Raw genomic sequence first — 15,070 nt, 5'->3', positions numbered from 1 at the left:
TGCCGTGGTCCAGCCCAAGACCCGGCACTGGCACTAAGGCCCCTGAGGCTGGAACCTTCAGGAGAAGACTTACCGGAGGTGTTCAGTAGGCCGGCTCTGCTGAGGGTGGGCACCTGGAGCTCTGAGTGGCTGGCCCGGAGGTCAGGGCCATCGAGGGGGCCTGGGTCATCCGTCTGGCCTGCAGGGGAGGAAGCGATTTCTGCCAGCACCTCCAGGTCCTTCAGGATCACCTGGGGAGAGAAGCGGGGTGGCAGGGATGAGCTCTCTGCTGCGAGTTGTGCTGGCCTGGGGAGAGGTGCGGTGGGCGGCACAGAGCTACCTGCAGAGGTGGGGAGGGGTCTGCAGATGACAGCAGGCTGGGAAGAGCCACTAAGGCCACAGCTGGGGCATGCTCAGAAAAGTGAAACAAAGGATCCAGATCGAAGGGAACACAGACTGCAGTGAATGGGGCCTCTCGGGGAAGGAAACTGGAATCCGAGGTTCAGCGAGTCAGCTTCCTCATGATCCCTCTCCTCTTGGGTCCCTTGAACCGGGCTCTGAGGGTCCCTGGGAGTCACAGGACTCAGGAAGCAGGGTGTTGTCTGCACAGTGTGCATTTAAAGGCCCCCAGGCTGCACAAGGCTCCCAAAGTGCCCTCCAGGCCATGTTCCACTATGTTCACTGTGTGGAGCAGCCACGGCCCCGCCCACCATCAGGCCACAGAACAGCTTCTTCTGCAAAGGTGACACCAGGCCACTGCAGACCCTAAAGGGCCCTCCACATGTGGCATGCTACTCTGGTCTCCAAGGTAAAGGACTTCCTAATGTCCGGACATGTCAGGTGGTCCTCGGTGGCTCTAAAGTGTCCCTGCACAGATTTGGGTGGGGCAAGGCCCCAGCCTGACCACCTGCCTGCTGAGTTCTTCTAAGACAGAGGCAGAGGAGGGCGTGGGGCCAGCGCTGAGTGTGAGTGCAGGTCAGCGCTGTGTCACAATGTCCCCAGGGTTGCTCTACAGCCTCTGTATCCTTAGAAGCTGCCTCTCCTTGCACAGCACCCATCTTTGCCTGGCACCAAGAGCTGGCATGGTGGCAAAGTCCAGCCCACCACTCTGCTGCAATGGGCAGTAGGGAAAGGGGCGGGGGCCCTGTGTGTGTGTGTGTGTGTGTACCTGCCCGAGGGGCTGCTGAGGCTTCCTGGCCACCTTCTGCTGGCTGTGCTTGTCCTGCAGGGAACTCCTCACACTGCAGGTGGTCACCTGCTCTTTCTGTCCCTCACTCCTCTCTTGCTCTGGGCTAGTGACTGTGCCTGTCCCCTCAAAAGGTGTATCTCCGGACTGCCCTGTGCCCAGCAGATGCCCAACAAACATCAGTTGAATGGGTGGTTGCCTGCGTCTCTTGCTGGGCTATTCTGAGCCCAGGCCAAGAATAACCACAGCAACCGGGGGCTTCAGCCCTGGACCAGGGGAAGTGGGACAGAGCCTGATGGGCAGGGCCACATGGGCCAAGACTGGCCAGGTGGCTGGAATATGGGAATACAAGATAAGGTTAGCACTGTAGGGCTCCTACTGAGGGATTAAAACGTTCTGGAATTAGACTGGGGTGATGGTTACAAAAAGCTTGTGAATATACGAAAAGCCAGTGAATTCTATGCTTCAAAAGGGCAAATTTTATCTCGAAAACAAACAAGATAAGGCCTACCTCCTTGAAAGCCGTTCCTGTCAATGCAAACACAGTGCCAGTGCCTCCCCCACACTACCCAATTGTCACTTCCCCTCTTGGTTCCTCTAGGCCAGCCCTGGCACACCTGGCCGGGAACCCCTTTGCTTGCTCACCCATTCCCGCCCCTCAGTCTTCAAACAGCGTCACGTGTTGGCACGCACTCTCCCAGCCTCATCCAGGCAGGAGCCGGTGCTCACTCTCACAGACCCGCCTCCTGCTGTCCAATTCTGTACTTCCCTTTGTCCCTCTCCCACTCATGGAGACTGGGATGTCTGTGGGCCCCTGAGCCCCTGCTCTGTGCCAGTGGCTGCGCTGGATTCTGGGGCTGTACAGGTGAGTCACAGCCACCCCTGCCCATGGCCTGGCACACAAAATGGAGAGCTGATGAATCCACGTGGCTGAGATACATGGCTGCCACACAGCCCAGTCATATGGCAGAAGCAAGGGGTGCTCCTGCACCCAGGCCAGGAGCCGGGGATCCCTGGGCGGGTCTCAGTCTAGAAGCAGGGAGGGCCAAGGCCTCTGCTCCCACTGAGGACAGAGCCTCCAGGGATTCTTTGCTTCAGCCAAAGAAGAAAGACACAGGGCAGAAGCCAGGATGGGAAAGTGGCACAGCAATATATGACGCCGCGGTCCCACCCGATTCAGCCCCTGCACACCTGCCATGGCAGGATGTACAGAGGCCACGCACCCCAATGCTTGCTTGACTGTCCAAGCACGGCCAGGGAGGGGACTTGAGACCAGGAAATGGAGTTGGGGGGAGGGTGGGGGAATGACTCACCCAAAATTAAACAGCGAGCAAGAGTCAAGCCAACAGCTCCTCAAACAGTTACCCAGAGAGCTGCCATAGGTATACGCCCACTCCTAGGCAGTTACCAAGAGAACCGCAAATGTCTGTGCACATCAAACTTATATATAAACGCTCACAGCGGCATTTTTCCTAATAGCTAGAAAATGGAAATAACCCAAAGGCCCTGCAGCGGAGACACGAAGAGATGGAACGTGGCACATCCACACCAGGGAATATTATTTGGTAATAAAAAGAAATGAAGTACCTGCTACACGTGGATGAACCTTGAAAAAACCTGCCGAGAAGTCAGTCACGAAGTCCACACCCTGTATGACGACTCCATTAACAGGAAATTCACATAGACAGAGGGTGGATTTGTGGTTGCCAGGGGCTGTGGGGAGGGAGGCACGGGGAGTGACTCCTAACGGGTGCAGGGTACATATAGGGCTTCTTTCTGGGGTCATGAAAATGTTCTGGAATTAGTAGTGATGGTTGTATAATCTTGTCAAAATACTAACAGTTACTCTATGGTATACTTTAGAAGTATAAAAGTATACTTTTATACTTCTAAAGTATGCCATAGAGTCGTTTTTATGAATTTTATGGTATGTGAGTTGTACAAAGAAAAAGGGGGACAGGCCAGGCGCGGTGGCTCACGCCTGTAATCCCAGCACTTTGGGAGGCCGAGGTGGGAGGATCACGAAGTCAGGAGATCAAGACCATCCTGGCTAACACGGTGAAACCCCATCTCTACTAAAAATACAAAAAATTAGCCGGGTGTGGTGGTGGGCGCCTGTAGTCCCAGCTACTCGGGAGGCTGAGGCAGGAGAATGGCATGAACCTGGGAGGCAGAGCTTGCAGTGAGCTGAGATCGCGCCACTGCACTCCAGCCTGGGCGACAAAGCAAGACTCCATCTTATAAAAAAAAAAAAAAAAAGGGTGTGGGGGGACAAAACCCCAAATCAGCAACCTAATTCCTAACCCATCTGCTCTTGCTCTGCCCGCAGCCCGAGGTGGTAGCGTCTCACCCACTCCCTGGGGTCCCTCGCCTGATCCAGGGGAGAGGAGGAGCATGGGGAGGCGACCCGTGTCTCTTTACATCACTTCGCCCCCCGCCCCCATGCTGCCCATCCCACCCAGGCCTGTCTGTGCAAGGGAACAGAGGCACATGCCTCTGGGCAGCCAACACTGGTGGCCACGTGCAGCAAGGGAGGAAGTGAGGAGAAAAGTGTGAGCCAGCGGGGCGGCTGGGGCCAGGCCAGCCCTCGGCAAGATCCCTGTGCTATGCGGACAAACTGATTCATGCTGGGTATCCAGCAGGTACCTATTTCCCTGCCGGAAAAGAGGTCTGGAAAAAGCCACCAAGAGGCCTGGCCTGTGCAAGGTTGTTTCCACCCCTTGAGTGGCTCCAGGGCCAGCGGAGCAGGCTGTCCTCGCTCCCGGCCACAATGAATGCCCTTACTTGTCACCAGTCTCACCTCACATGATACACACAAGGGATCTGAGACTTGGACAGTCACTTGCTCAAGGTAACAGTGAGTCCACCTCAAACCCAGCTCTGGTCCCCAAACCTGAGCCTGCTGATAACACTACACAGGGTGCTGTGGTCAGACAGTCCTGACATCCAATCCTGACCCTGGACCAGTTAACTTCAACCACACAACGCTCCCTTTCCGGACAGCTACTGAGCAGCTGCTGTGAGCTGGTCCTGTGCTGGCTATAAGAGACACAAGGCCAGACAGGCCAGGCTCTGCCTTCAGTGAGGTCACAGACTCCCGGAGGAGTCAGGCAGTGAGCATTTACTGATGATACAGGGCGGGTGCCAGGGTCCCTGTGATGATGCCTGAGGGGAGCCAGGAAGCTCTGGAAGTAGTTGAGCATGAGTTGGCCAAGGGAGTGAGAAGGGAGAGAAAGGCATTGGAGAATGGCATTCAAAGCATTCTCTTACCTAGCATAAGCTATTCATGGATGCAGAACCACGTGGCACATTCCAGGAAACTAGGCTTTGGGGCCAGCTCCAGAGTGGGGAATGGGGCCAGAGGTGAGGGTATGGCCAGAAATCAGGCCAAAGTGGTAGGCAGGGCCAGACTTTCAAGAGCTCATGACACAAGGCCAGGTGCAGTCGCTCACACCTGTAATCCCAGCACTTTGGGAGGCTGAGGCAGGCGGATCACTTGATGTCAGGAGTTCAAGACCAGCCTGGAGAACATGGCAAAACACTCTCTCTACTAAAAATACAAAAATTAGTTGGGTGTGGTGGTGCGAATCTGTAATCCTAGCAACTCAGGAGGCTGAGGCAGGAGAATTGCTTGAGCAGAGGCTGTAGTGAGCTGAGATCGCACTACTTCACTCCAGTCTGGGCGACAGAGTGAGACTCTGTCTCAAAAACAAAAACAAAAAACCATAAACCAAAAAAGAGCTCATGACATAGACAAAGAAGTCTGAACTTCATTTTGCAGAGGATGGGAGCCTCGGTTTCCTCATATGCGCAATGGAGATTGGACCTTGCCAGGCTGTTGTGAAGGTTATAAGAGATACTTGATGTGCAAAGCACGAAGAGCAGGCACACAAGAAAGGCTGGCTCACCACTTCCATTCCAAGATTTGAGGTCCCACAGCTGAGCTGTTCCCCGGCCCAGGCTTAGTGACTGAGCACGGACAGCAGTGCCCACACCAAGGGCTTCCGACCCCGCTTTCTCCCCTGCAGAGAATGTGCTTAGCCCACCTCAGTACTACTGCCTCCCACCCCACTGTAGAGCACAGCCAGCAAAGCCGCATATTTTACATTTTCAATTCTCTTATTTTAGAAAGTTTAACACCAAATGGCAAATGAATGCAAATTACACTTCAATTGCACAATTAAAGCCGGAAATGTTGTCTACAGGTTCCTTCAGTAATCCCAGCCACTCCTCCTGTGCTTACATATCATAGGATTTGTCTCTGGTCCCCAGAGGCTGGCAAAAAGCCCACAGCCCTGCCTGGGACAACACTGTGTGCGCTTGTGCACACAGACACACAGCACCCCTCCAGTCCCTTAAATAACGCAGGACCCCGAAACAGCATCCCCATCTTCCTTCAGCCTCCTAGAGGTGAGAAGGGGCCACCCAGATGGAGGGCAAGGAATGGCTTGAGGTGGAGCCTGGGGTGTAGGGAGCTGGCTGATACCCGGCTTCTGTGTCCCTCTAGTCTGGCTGCTGCTTCGCTCCCAGTTGCTAGCAAACCTGACTCAGCCCAGGGTGTGACCTTGAGGCTCTGGAGCACCAATCTTGATGCAGACCTTGGCCAGGACTCTGTCTCTGCCTGGGGTGGAAGAGAGGCCCTGGTGAAAGGAAGGCCCTGGGAGGCAACCTCAACAGGGGGTCTGGGACCCAGCAACAGAGAACGTGGGGAGCTGCTCTTCCAGCTGCACCTGGCTTTGAGCCTCTGTGCTGGGCCAGAGTTTTGGTGCTCTAGCCACCTGGAGACCCTACAATCCTTGGTGTACAGGTAGAAAGCTCCAGGAGGAGAAGGCGTTATCAGTGGCCTGGCTTACTGTGTGCCCCTCTCAAGACTGGAGGAAAGGCCCCAGAGCTAAAGACACGCTGCTAGGCCACTTCTGCTTCAGCCTCCAGGAAAACAGACCTAGTTCTCCTTCCAGTGAGCAGGCTGGCTGGGCCTGTAGTCCTGGCTCTGACGATGAGAAAAGGCTCAAAGAAAGCGGGAGGAAGCCACACCAATTAGTATGCGCTACACAGCTTTTTTGCAAAATGAATATAAAACACTTGTGCTTTCTTTTTGTGTGAGAGAAAGAAGGGAGGAAAGAGAGGGAGGGAGGGAGGTTACAAGAAAGCAATATTCTGCAGGAACAGGAGCGCCTGCCGTTACCATGGTGACAGGCGGGGGTGGGGAAGGCCCATCAGCAGGCCCCTGGTTTCGGAGTGGAGTGAGCTGGCCATCGGTGGAGTGAAAGGGTCAGGGTTGGTGGCACCTGGGTGTGGGCAGCATCTCACAAAGCAGCTGTGGGCGGGGGCTCAGGGTGAGGGGAGACGGCTTCTTGCTTTCCACGGCGGTGACTTTATACCAGCAAAGGGCATATTTCAATGTGGCAGGAGGGTGAGTATCTGGGTGGGGCCACCACAGGCTGTTGCCCCACTGCATTCTAGCAGGTGAAGCCTGGTCTCTCTGGGATGGTGGCTGCTCCTCCTTTTCTCTGGTTGGTCCGTCTAGGCACTCATTGTCCCACCACCTGGTCCCAGAGCAGCCCTGAGAGACCTCGGCATGGAAGGTTCCCAGCTCTCACTCTCCCCAGGGTGCTGCAGCGGTTCCTTTTACCATCCTGGGAACAGCTGGGAACTGGACACCAGCTTTGCAAAGTCAAGTGTCGAGGCCGGGAGGCCCGTTCTCACCTCCTACCAAGATTCCTGAACAGAAAGTCCCAGGGCAAGGCACTCAGTCTGAAATGAATAAATACTTGCTGACCTCCAGCACTGGACAGGAAATGGAAGATGGATGGCTCGGAGCAGCTCCTGCCAAGGAGCATGGAAGGAGAGGCCGCCTACTTCACTCTACCCACTGATCCTTAAGAAACTTGGTCAAAGGTTCACACAGGCCACTGGTCGGCTGATGAGGCCCTAGGAGTCAAATGACTCAGCGTTCTAGCTCCTGAAGAGGGAAACCTTCTTGTGTTGACAGGAAATCCCCAAGCTGGGCCCTCTCCAGGCCTGGCCAGGAAGACGCTGCAAGAATGTTTCCGATGGACACACTTGGTACTGGTGGGGAGAGGTGAATTCAGGCTAAAGGCCTTGGAAGCTGAGGTCTGGCCAGTGCAGGCCACTGCCAAGGGTTATCTGATGCTCCTGCCTGGAGCGGTCAGGTCGCAGGGCCTTGCCTGAGATCTGGGTCAGGTCCAGCTGCTACTTCTTGTGAAGGGGAGCTGATGTGGAGTACACAAGCCGTGAGGTCAGGCGTTCCTGGAAAACCCTGGGGTCTTCCGCTTTACTGCAAGCAGGAGCCTGGCTCCATCCTCCGTGAGGGGTTTAGCCTGGCTGGCCAAGCCTCCTCAGTCCCTGACCACATAAGGAATGGCTCTTGCTGCCCTGGTTTAGGGGCATCGGCCAGAGAGCTCACCCTAGGAAGCCGGGCTGCTGTATCCAGGAAGGGTCCCCTGGGGGAGCCACGGGAAGGACAGTAGGGCTCCCACTGCTGAGAGCATGGAAGGCGGCACTGGCACAAGCTGGCACCGGGGCCAGAGGCCTCCACCCTGGACACAGAGTAAACATGAGCTGCAGAAGGCAGCAATTGGGCCCTGGCCCCGGCGTGGGAAAGGGGCGGCATTCTGAGACACGCCCTAGTCTGCACGGGGTCACAGCAGCCCTGCCTTCTGCCACGAGGAAGGAAAGTGTTGCCTAAAAGAACACTTAGATTTGGTGGTGGGAAAGCAGCACTACTTAGGCCTAGACCTATTTTATTTCCCATTGAGAAAACTATCCTGATAGAAAATGTTTTGTCTTGGTAAAGCAAAAGCAACCTAAAAAAAAAAAAATTCATAAATCTCAGTTTGTGTTGCGTGACTTTGAACACAAGCCCTTGGGGATGAGGGCAGCGTTCTGTTTAAACATTCTGCCACCTTCCCTTCAGTGCCCAGCACTGTGCCACATATGCCAGAGGCCAGTGCCTAACGCTGACTGTTAGGTTCCACTGATTAATAGTGACAGCACAGTGTGGGTCTGGCAGCTGAGAATACTCTAGTGGCCATCCGTCTTAGGGTAAAGGAGAAAAGAAAGGCCAGGCTCGGGTAAGATACCTTTGAGACCAGATCCCTGACCTCCATCTTCTCTCCCACCCATTCCAAGGTCTCCCCTCCTTCCAGCTGATTCCAGCCATTGCTCACTTGCATCATCCTGGCCCTGACCCAGAGGGTGCATTCTCAGGGTTATAAATTGTCCCCATGAGCTGGGCAGGGAACGGGGTGGTGCCTGCTGCACTGAGGGCAGCACGAGAGTGGTGCCCACTCATACCTGCTATGGCTCTGTTACCAAGAGATGAACCCAGGGGCCACGGCAGCCAGGAGAAGGCTCCTGCCTCCCTCCAGGGACCCGCTTCTTTCTGGTTTACTTGCAAGCTACACACAGCCCCCAAGCTAAGGATGCAGGCTCTGCCCCATAGGCCTCGCTTCCAATCTGCTGTGGGAGGGCCCAAAGCAGCAGGGCAGGCCCCAGATGTGGGGCACGTCCAAGGAGATGAGCTCCTCATCCAGTCAACCTCCTATTTGTTCACATTCTCAGAGGATGTTTCTGAGCACCTACTGTGGGCTGAACAGACTGTCTTCACAGAGCTCCCAGCCAACGGGCCATGATGGAGAGGGATTAGGGCTAGGAGAGGGTCTGAGTGGATGGGGGGACATAAAGACACAGAGGGAACCTGGCCCAGCCTTGATGTGCAGGAGGAGGATGTGTATGTGTGTGTATGTGCACATTGTGTGTGTGTGTGTGTGTGTGAGAGAGAGAGAGAGACAGATGGACAGATAAACGAGGCTTCACGGAGCATGTAAGTGAGATCTAGCCCAAGTTACTTAACTTCTCCAGTTTCCTCTTGGGGGAAATGGGGAAAACAAATCTTCACAGGGTTGTCTGATCATGAAGATGAACTAAGATCACGCACAGGGGGCCAAGCACAGGGTGTGGAACAGAGCAAGCCGGTGTGAAAAGGGTGGATCTCATTAGCAGTGGGGGGACGGTCCCAGTCCTCTACATCTCTGGGCTCACCTGGGCTCACCCAAGCTCCCACCCAGTCTGTGGTCCTTGTGACTTGCCAACAGGGAGGTGCCTGGGAAATCCAGCTGATTCAGCCTTGGAAGAAATTTTAGCTTCTGAGGACGCAGGAATGCTAAGTAGGGTGAAAACCGGGGGCTCTGGCTTGGCTGCCTCGCCTAGGGCTGCATAGAGAGGGCACCAGGGCTGAGAGCTGGGGGCATATGGCCTGCAGTCTCCAAGCAAGATCTCATGCTGGTCTGTATCTGTGCTCCCAACCAGAGATGTGCACCAAACCCACCAGGGAGCATGTGAAAAACACCAGCCCCTGGGCACCCAGGCTCTGCTTGAGGGACAACTGAGGAAGGCCGGAGTGAGGCCCAAGCAGCTGGAATTTAAAAGCTCCAGGGAATTCTGCTGACAGTCCTGGTTTAGATGGTTCTGCTGTGTGTTTGAGCTGGGGCTAGACAGTGTACTCAGCCCTGCAGGCAAGTCGCCCTGCCGCTTGGCTCTAGGAGGTGTGAGCGAGAGCACCCATTCCTGCCTCAGGGAAAGGCTGGCTGGGCTGGCTTCCCTTTGTGGGGTTCCTCCTACCCCAGAGGCCCTGCTGCTGGGAGAGCAGCCTCCCTTTCCACCATGCTTCTCAGCCCAACCTCTGCCTTCACCAGGAGCTAGGCAGCACCCTCCTGGTCCCCAATCCACTCACACCAGTTACTGTGCCCAGCTCTGAGTCCTCACTGGTCCATCTGTCCAGGGCAAGGAATGTGGAGAGGTAAATACTCAAACCCTCCTAGCACACAGCCCGTCTTCTCTGGAAGGAGGCGGCGAGGCTGGCTGCAGCTACTGTGGGTCCTCCTGTACTCTGGGGTGGCTGCTGCGGGCACTGAAACCACATGGTGGGAAAATCTGGAAGAATGAGGGGTGGGCAGAGGCCCTCTCGGTGGGTATAGACCTGGGACTGTTACCTTGCTGTTCCCCTCTCTTCCCTAGCAACAACTTGCTGCCAAGCCTCATTTTAGAAGACCACAGTACTCCCTGAACTCCCAACGGTGGCTGCCAGTACCTCTGCTGGGCCTGGGGCCCAGGTGTCCCTGAGGAAGAAGGCCCAGGACCGTGACTACAGTCTAGCTGTTTTGCTGGCTGGTAGTGGCTCTTCTCCCTGGCCCATGACTCCCTCTTGCTTGCTCTCAGAAGCCCCCAAAAGAAGCTGCAGGGACAACCGTGGGGAAAGGTGACAGAGGGCAGTGTTTCCCGCCCTCGGCAGGGCCCGGGGAGGGTGCCTCAGGAAGAGGGTCCCTGGGCCATCAGTGCCCACCCAGCTCCTCTTTCCCAGCAGGCTGGGCTCTTGCAAGAGTAGTCAAGTTCTTTGGGCACCGACATGGTACCCCTCCGTTCTCTGGGCTGAGATTGTATCTTACTGCGTGATCTGATTTTAAAGATATCTGTGGAACTGAGGTGGGGGTAGAGCGGTGTTTTTGTTTGTTTTGGAGAGCGGATGGAATGAAAACTGGAGGGAAGTGAACACTGAGGCAAGAATCTGAGGAGGAAAAACAAGTCCTGTTCTTAGGGAAGACTGTCCGCTTCTAAGCAGGCAGCATTAGTATTCCAGGCAGCGGAGTCAGGACCACACAGATTCAGGGCTGGAAGGGATCTCAAACCATCCAGTCCAACCCCAGCACTCTGGGAAGAAAACTGAGGTGAGGCAGTGTCGTGTGACCTGCCTGGTCCCGTGAAGAGCTGGGCAGCGTGGGGGCAGAGGCCGGCCCACCTGATCCACACCCAGGCGGCTTCCACGCCACCCTGCAGCAGGCCTGGCCACTGGCCTCAGCTCTTCTGGGAGAAAATCAGCCACATGGAAGATGGAGAGGGCTTCTGGACTGAGCCCTGGAGGGGAGCTGGGGGCCACCGGGTCAGTGAGCAGCCAGGGACAGCCCATGGGGCCTGGGAAGGTACAGGAGAATGAGGTCAGAGTTAAATGCACAGAGGGAGAAGGTGCATCTAGAACTGAAGGTCAGCCAAGGACAAAACCCCATTGGGTCAGTGGAGGGCCTGGGCCTGGATAAGGCAGTGCCTCTACCCTGGGCTGGGTCCCTGCTCTGCAGTGAGGTGACACCTTGTGTGGGGTTTTAGATGCTCTGGAATCAGACAGACTTGACTGTCAGTTCTGGCTGCTGACAGTGTACCCTTGGGCAAGTGATCCTCCTCACACCTCGGGATAACTGAGATCACTCCTGGACCGCCATGTGGATTAATTAAGACACAGATGCAACGCGCTCAGAGCGGGGCACAAACCCCCCAGACTTCAGCTGGTGCCCTCTCTTCCTCCCAGTTTCCTTCTACTGACACGAGGGGTTGACACATGACCCACCATGGTTCCTCAAGAAAGCCACAGTGGGGATGGTGGAGGGGCCGTCACTGGCTCTCTAAGCTGCCCTCAAATGAAGGGGCCTCTTCAGTGGAAGCCCCATTTTGGGGTAGACACTGAGGACGGCAGTAGCAGGCCCTCCCTCTGGGGGACGGGAGAGAGCAAACCCAGCCACCTGGGAACCTAGGGGCACTCTGCTTCCTCCCACCATTCCTCACAGCACTGCTCTGGGGTTTGGGCCTTCCCCGAGGTGGGACCCCAGGCCAAAGTCCCTGTCAGCAAGAATTAAATCCCTTTAAAGCAGGCAGATGAGCTCTGGGACCCAGCTGGCCGACCCACCAGACCACAGTGACAAGGACTGCTTGGGAAGGATAAGGTAAGGGAGTACGTCTGTGGACCGGGTGGCATGAGGCTGGAGAAGGAAAGGGGCATGCTGGGGTGACACACAGGGCTGCTTCTGCCCTGAGGCAGGAAGCCAGGCAGCTTCACCCCAGCTCTGCCCTGCTCTGGGCTGGGCTGAGGCTGCAGGCAGGTGTGGCAGCTGCAGTGGCACTGCCAGCCCAAGCTGGGCCACTCCTCTGGGCTCCTAGGCGAGCCCCGATCTATTTCTCTTTCTGGCGACTCGGCCTGGCCCCAGTGAGCGCTCTCTTTTCAGATGTGAGAACCTCCTGAGTTTTTCCAATCCATTTCTCCTGGGACCTGCACCATGGAAACAAACGAACTCTCCCCTTCCTCCCCTAACAAAGCAAATCACACCTTAAAATACAGTCTAGGCATGGCAGGGGGTGCTTCCTAGCGCCTACCCCGCTGGTGAGGGGCTGAGAGGCCCGAGACCAAGGAGGGCTGGATAGGGCATCTGCCACCAGAGTAAGGAGCCCCTCAAGGTGCCCCAGTCCTCTCCCCTCAGAACTCAGCAGAGGCTGGGACATCGCTGTCCCCGTGGTGTGTACCTTAAGAAACTTACAACAAAAGCCCCTTTCAGATGCCCTTACATCAGTCCCTAGACCTTACCCTATCATCCTTTCCTCCTGAGTCACGGCCGTGCCACAGTGGGTGTGACGGGTGGCCCATGTTCTTCATGCAGTGAGTGGGTTCCCAAACTAGAAACGCTACCACTGCCATGAATACTGTCCTCAGAATCCTACTTTCCAAATTTTCCAGAAAGGTGGTTCTCGTTTCTTTTCTCTGCATCTACACCAGTCACAAAAGCCACAGACTCCCATCAGCAAGTTTTCTGTTACTCTAAAGCTACGGGAGGGGAAGAGAGGAGTTCCTCCTGGGTTAAGACTCTTCTCCAAAGTGTTAAGGACACCTGGCTCTGAGATGCTGGGAAGACTCTGGGGAGACCGTCTCTGCAGCCCCAACTGCAAAGAAAACAGTTCATGCTGGTGACTGAACCCTGCAGGGCATGCCTTCTGGATCTCAAAGGTTTTGCTTTTGTGGCTGTGGAGGCTCCGATGCAGGTCCTCTGCTGACGACGCCATTTCTCCTCCTCTCCCTGGACCCAGGGCGGCCAGCTGGAGCCCTTCCGCTGGCGAGTCAGGGAAGCGGCACTGTGAACTTGCTGACAGTGGCGCTCTGATGAGTGCGGCTCGTGCTGAATGCAGCCTCGCTCCTGCTCTGGGCAGCCTCGGCCCAGGAGTGCTGGGGAGGCTGGAGAAGGGAGGACGGGAGGGGACAGAAATGTACAGGAGGCCAGTCCTGCGGCCCACTGTGTCCTCGTCTGCCTTTCTATGACCTCAAAATGGAACTCAAGTCCCTCAAACACCTCTGAGGTCCTCTGCCCTTTAGAGACGGGCAGGAAAACAGAGAGCAGCCTCTGTCCCGACTTTTGCTGCTGAAGTGGAGGCAGGGAGGACCTGCAGCGGACGCGGAGCCCACTGCCCTGATCTCAATGTGCATCTCCGGGCCCTTTAGAGAAATGACCTCCTGCGTCGGAGGAGCTATTGCTTATCGCAGGTTTATGTGTGCTGGGTCCCGAGCTGAACATTTAACATTCATGATCTCATTTCATCCTTATAACAAACCTGGGAGCAAACTTCCATTATTATTTTCTGTTTATAAATAAGGAACCTAAAGCTGAGAGGCTAGGTTACCAACCATCAAGTGGCAGAGCCCGGGGTGGACTCCTAGACTTCCTGAACCCAAAGCCCGTGCTCTTAACCACCAGGCCTCAGTGTCACCTGGGCAGGGAAGGAAGAACCAGAGAGGGAAGTCATTCAGAATCACATCGAAATTACAAAACACTGAGAGTATTCATCACAAGTGAATAAAACCTCCAAAAAAAGACTCTAAAGCGTTATTGAAGGACATTGAGATGGCTCACAGGACTGAGAAAGAGCCTGGCTCCTGGGTGGGGAAGTTCACCACAGCCAGACGCCAAGCTCCCCCAAACATACTTGTAACGACAGACAGGTCGTTACAATGCGCCGGGATCTGGGTGGAGGGGGTTACACTTTCTCTTTAAACACATCTATGAGGCAGGTGTAGACATCATTAGCCCCTTTTCACAGGCCCAGGGAGGGTAAACTCCTTGGCCAGGGTCCCTGGCAAGGAAGGTTTAGAGCTAGGATTCAAGCCGGGGTCATGGCCGCCTGTCTGGGACGTTCACATTCACTCAGAGGTGAATAGACATCCTTCCAGGTTTTTCTGGAGACTGTGATCACCCTGAGAGTTCTAAATGCAGGCAGGGAGGCAGCTGGGCCTAGGAGTTGTGGACTACCTGAGGTGCCACCATCGGGACCACAGAGAGGACCCCCTTCCCGTGGACACTCACAGGTGGGGGTATGGCCATCTGACAGGCAGAACTCACTCAGGAAGTACGGCGGCTGCCAGGCAGCCAACCACTGGCATCTTCTGGGCAGGGGAAGCAGCAGGCCCACCTCCCAAAGAGGGACCCGGCAGGCTGCAGTGAGCATGTACCCTGCATTCTGCACTGTGGAAATCAGGGTCACATTTTCACTTAAAAAACAACTGGATCTCTAGCTATGGGAGGATTTCTGCTCCAGTGCCAGGAATATTAATTAGACACCTGCAAATTCTTTTTGACAAAAGGGATTTTCGGATAACGTCTGCAAGGAGCAGGCGGTGCTGAGGAAACAGCCACTTATCTTGTATAATGGGAAGGCAGAAACAACTGAGGATGCCAGAGGGCGGAGACTAATGAGGTGTCACTCAGTGGAACTGAAGAACAATGGCAGATAAGACACCCCAGCGAGGCCATGCGCCTGTGGGACTGAGAGAGATGGTGGTGGCGGCAGAGCTGGGTCTCAGGCTCCGCCGGGCCAGCTCTTGCATCACGAACACCTGAGCACACTGTCCCCTGAGAGCAGTGGCTCTCAGCGAGAGGCAGGAGCATGCAGGTTTATCACAACCGTCCTGGGAGAGCAAGACATTTGCAACACAGATGACAAAGTGAATGTCCCAAATATACAAAGAGTTGCTGCAGATCAATAAGAAAAGTGGACGAAGGATCTGGAGGCTGAAGGGGG

At 55.4% G+C, this 15,070-nt stretch overlaps 1 protein-coding gene across 1 annotated transcript in view; it reads right to left on the bottom strand.

The window, feature by feature from the left end:
• Nucleotides 1–15,070, bottom strand: part of VAC14 (Vac14 homolog (S. cerevisiae)) — a 140,335-nt gene that overhangs the window by 71,185 nt on the left and 54,080 nt on the right. The window contains exon 13 of the mRNA XM_011976768.1: nucleotides 74–230. Coding sequence (XP_011832158.1) covers nucleotides 74–230 — 157 coding nt within the window. The remainder of the gene's footprint in view (nucleotides 1–73; nucleotides 231–15,070) is intronic.

Source organism: Mandrillus leucophaeus, unplaced genomic scaffold (assembly GCF_000951045.1).
Source record: "Mandrillus leucophaeus isolate KB7577 unplaced genomic scaffold, Mleu.le_1.0 Scaffold17, whole genome shotgun sequence".
NCBI lineage: Eukaryota > Metazoa > Chordata > Mammalia > Primates > Cercopithecidae > Mandrillus > Mandrillus leucophaeus.
The sequence above is the reverse complement of the archived record's forward strand: the minus strand, read 5'-3'. Positions and strand labels throughout refer to the sequence as shown.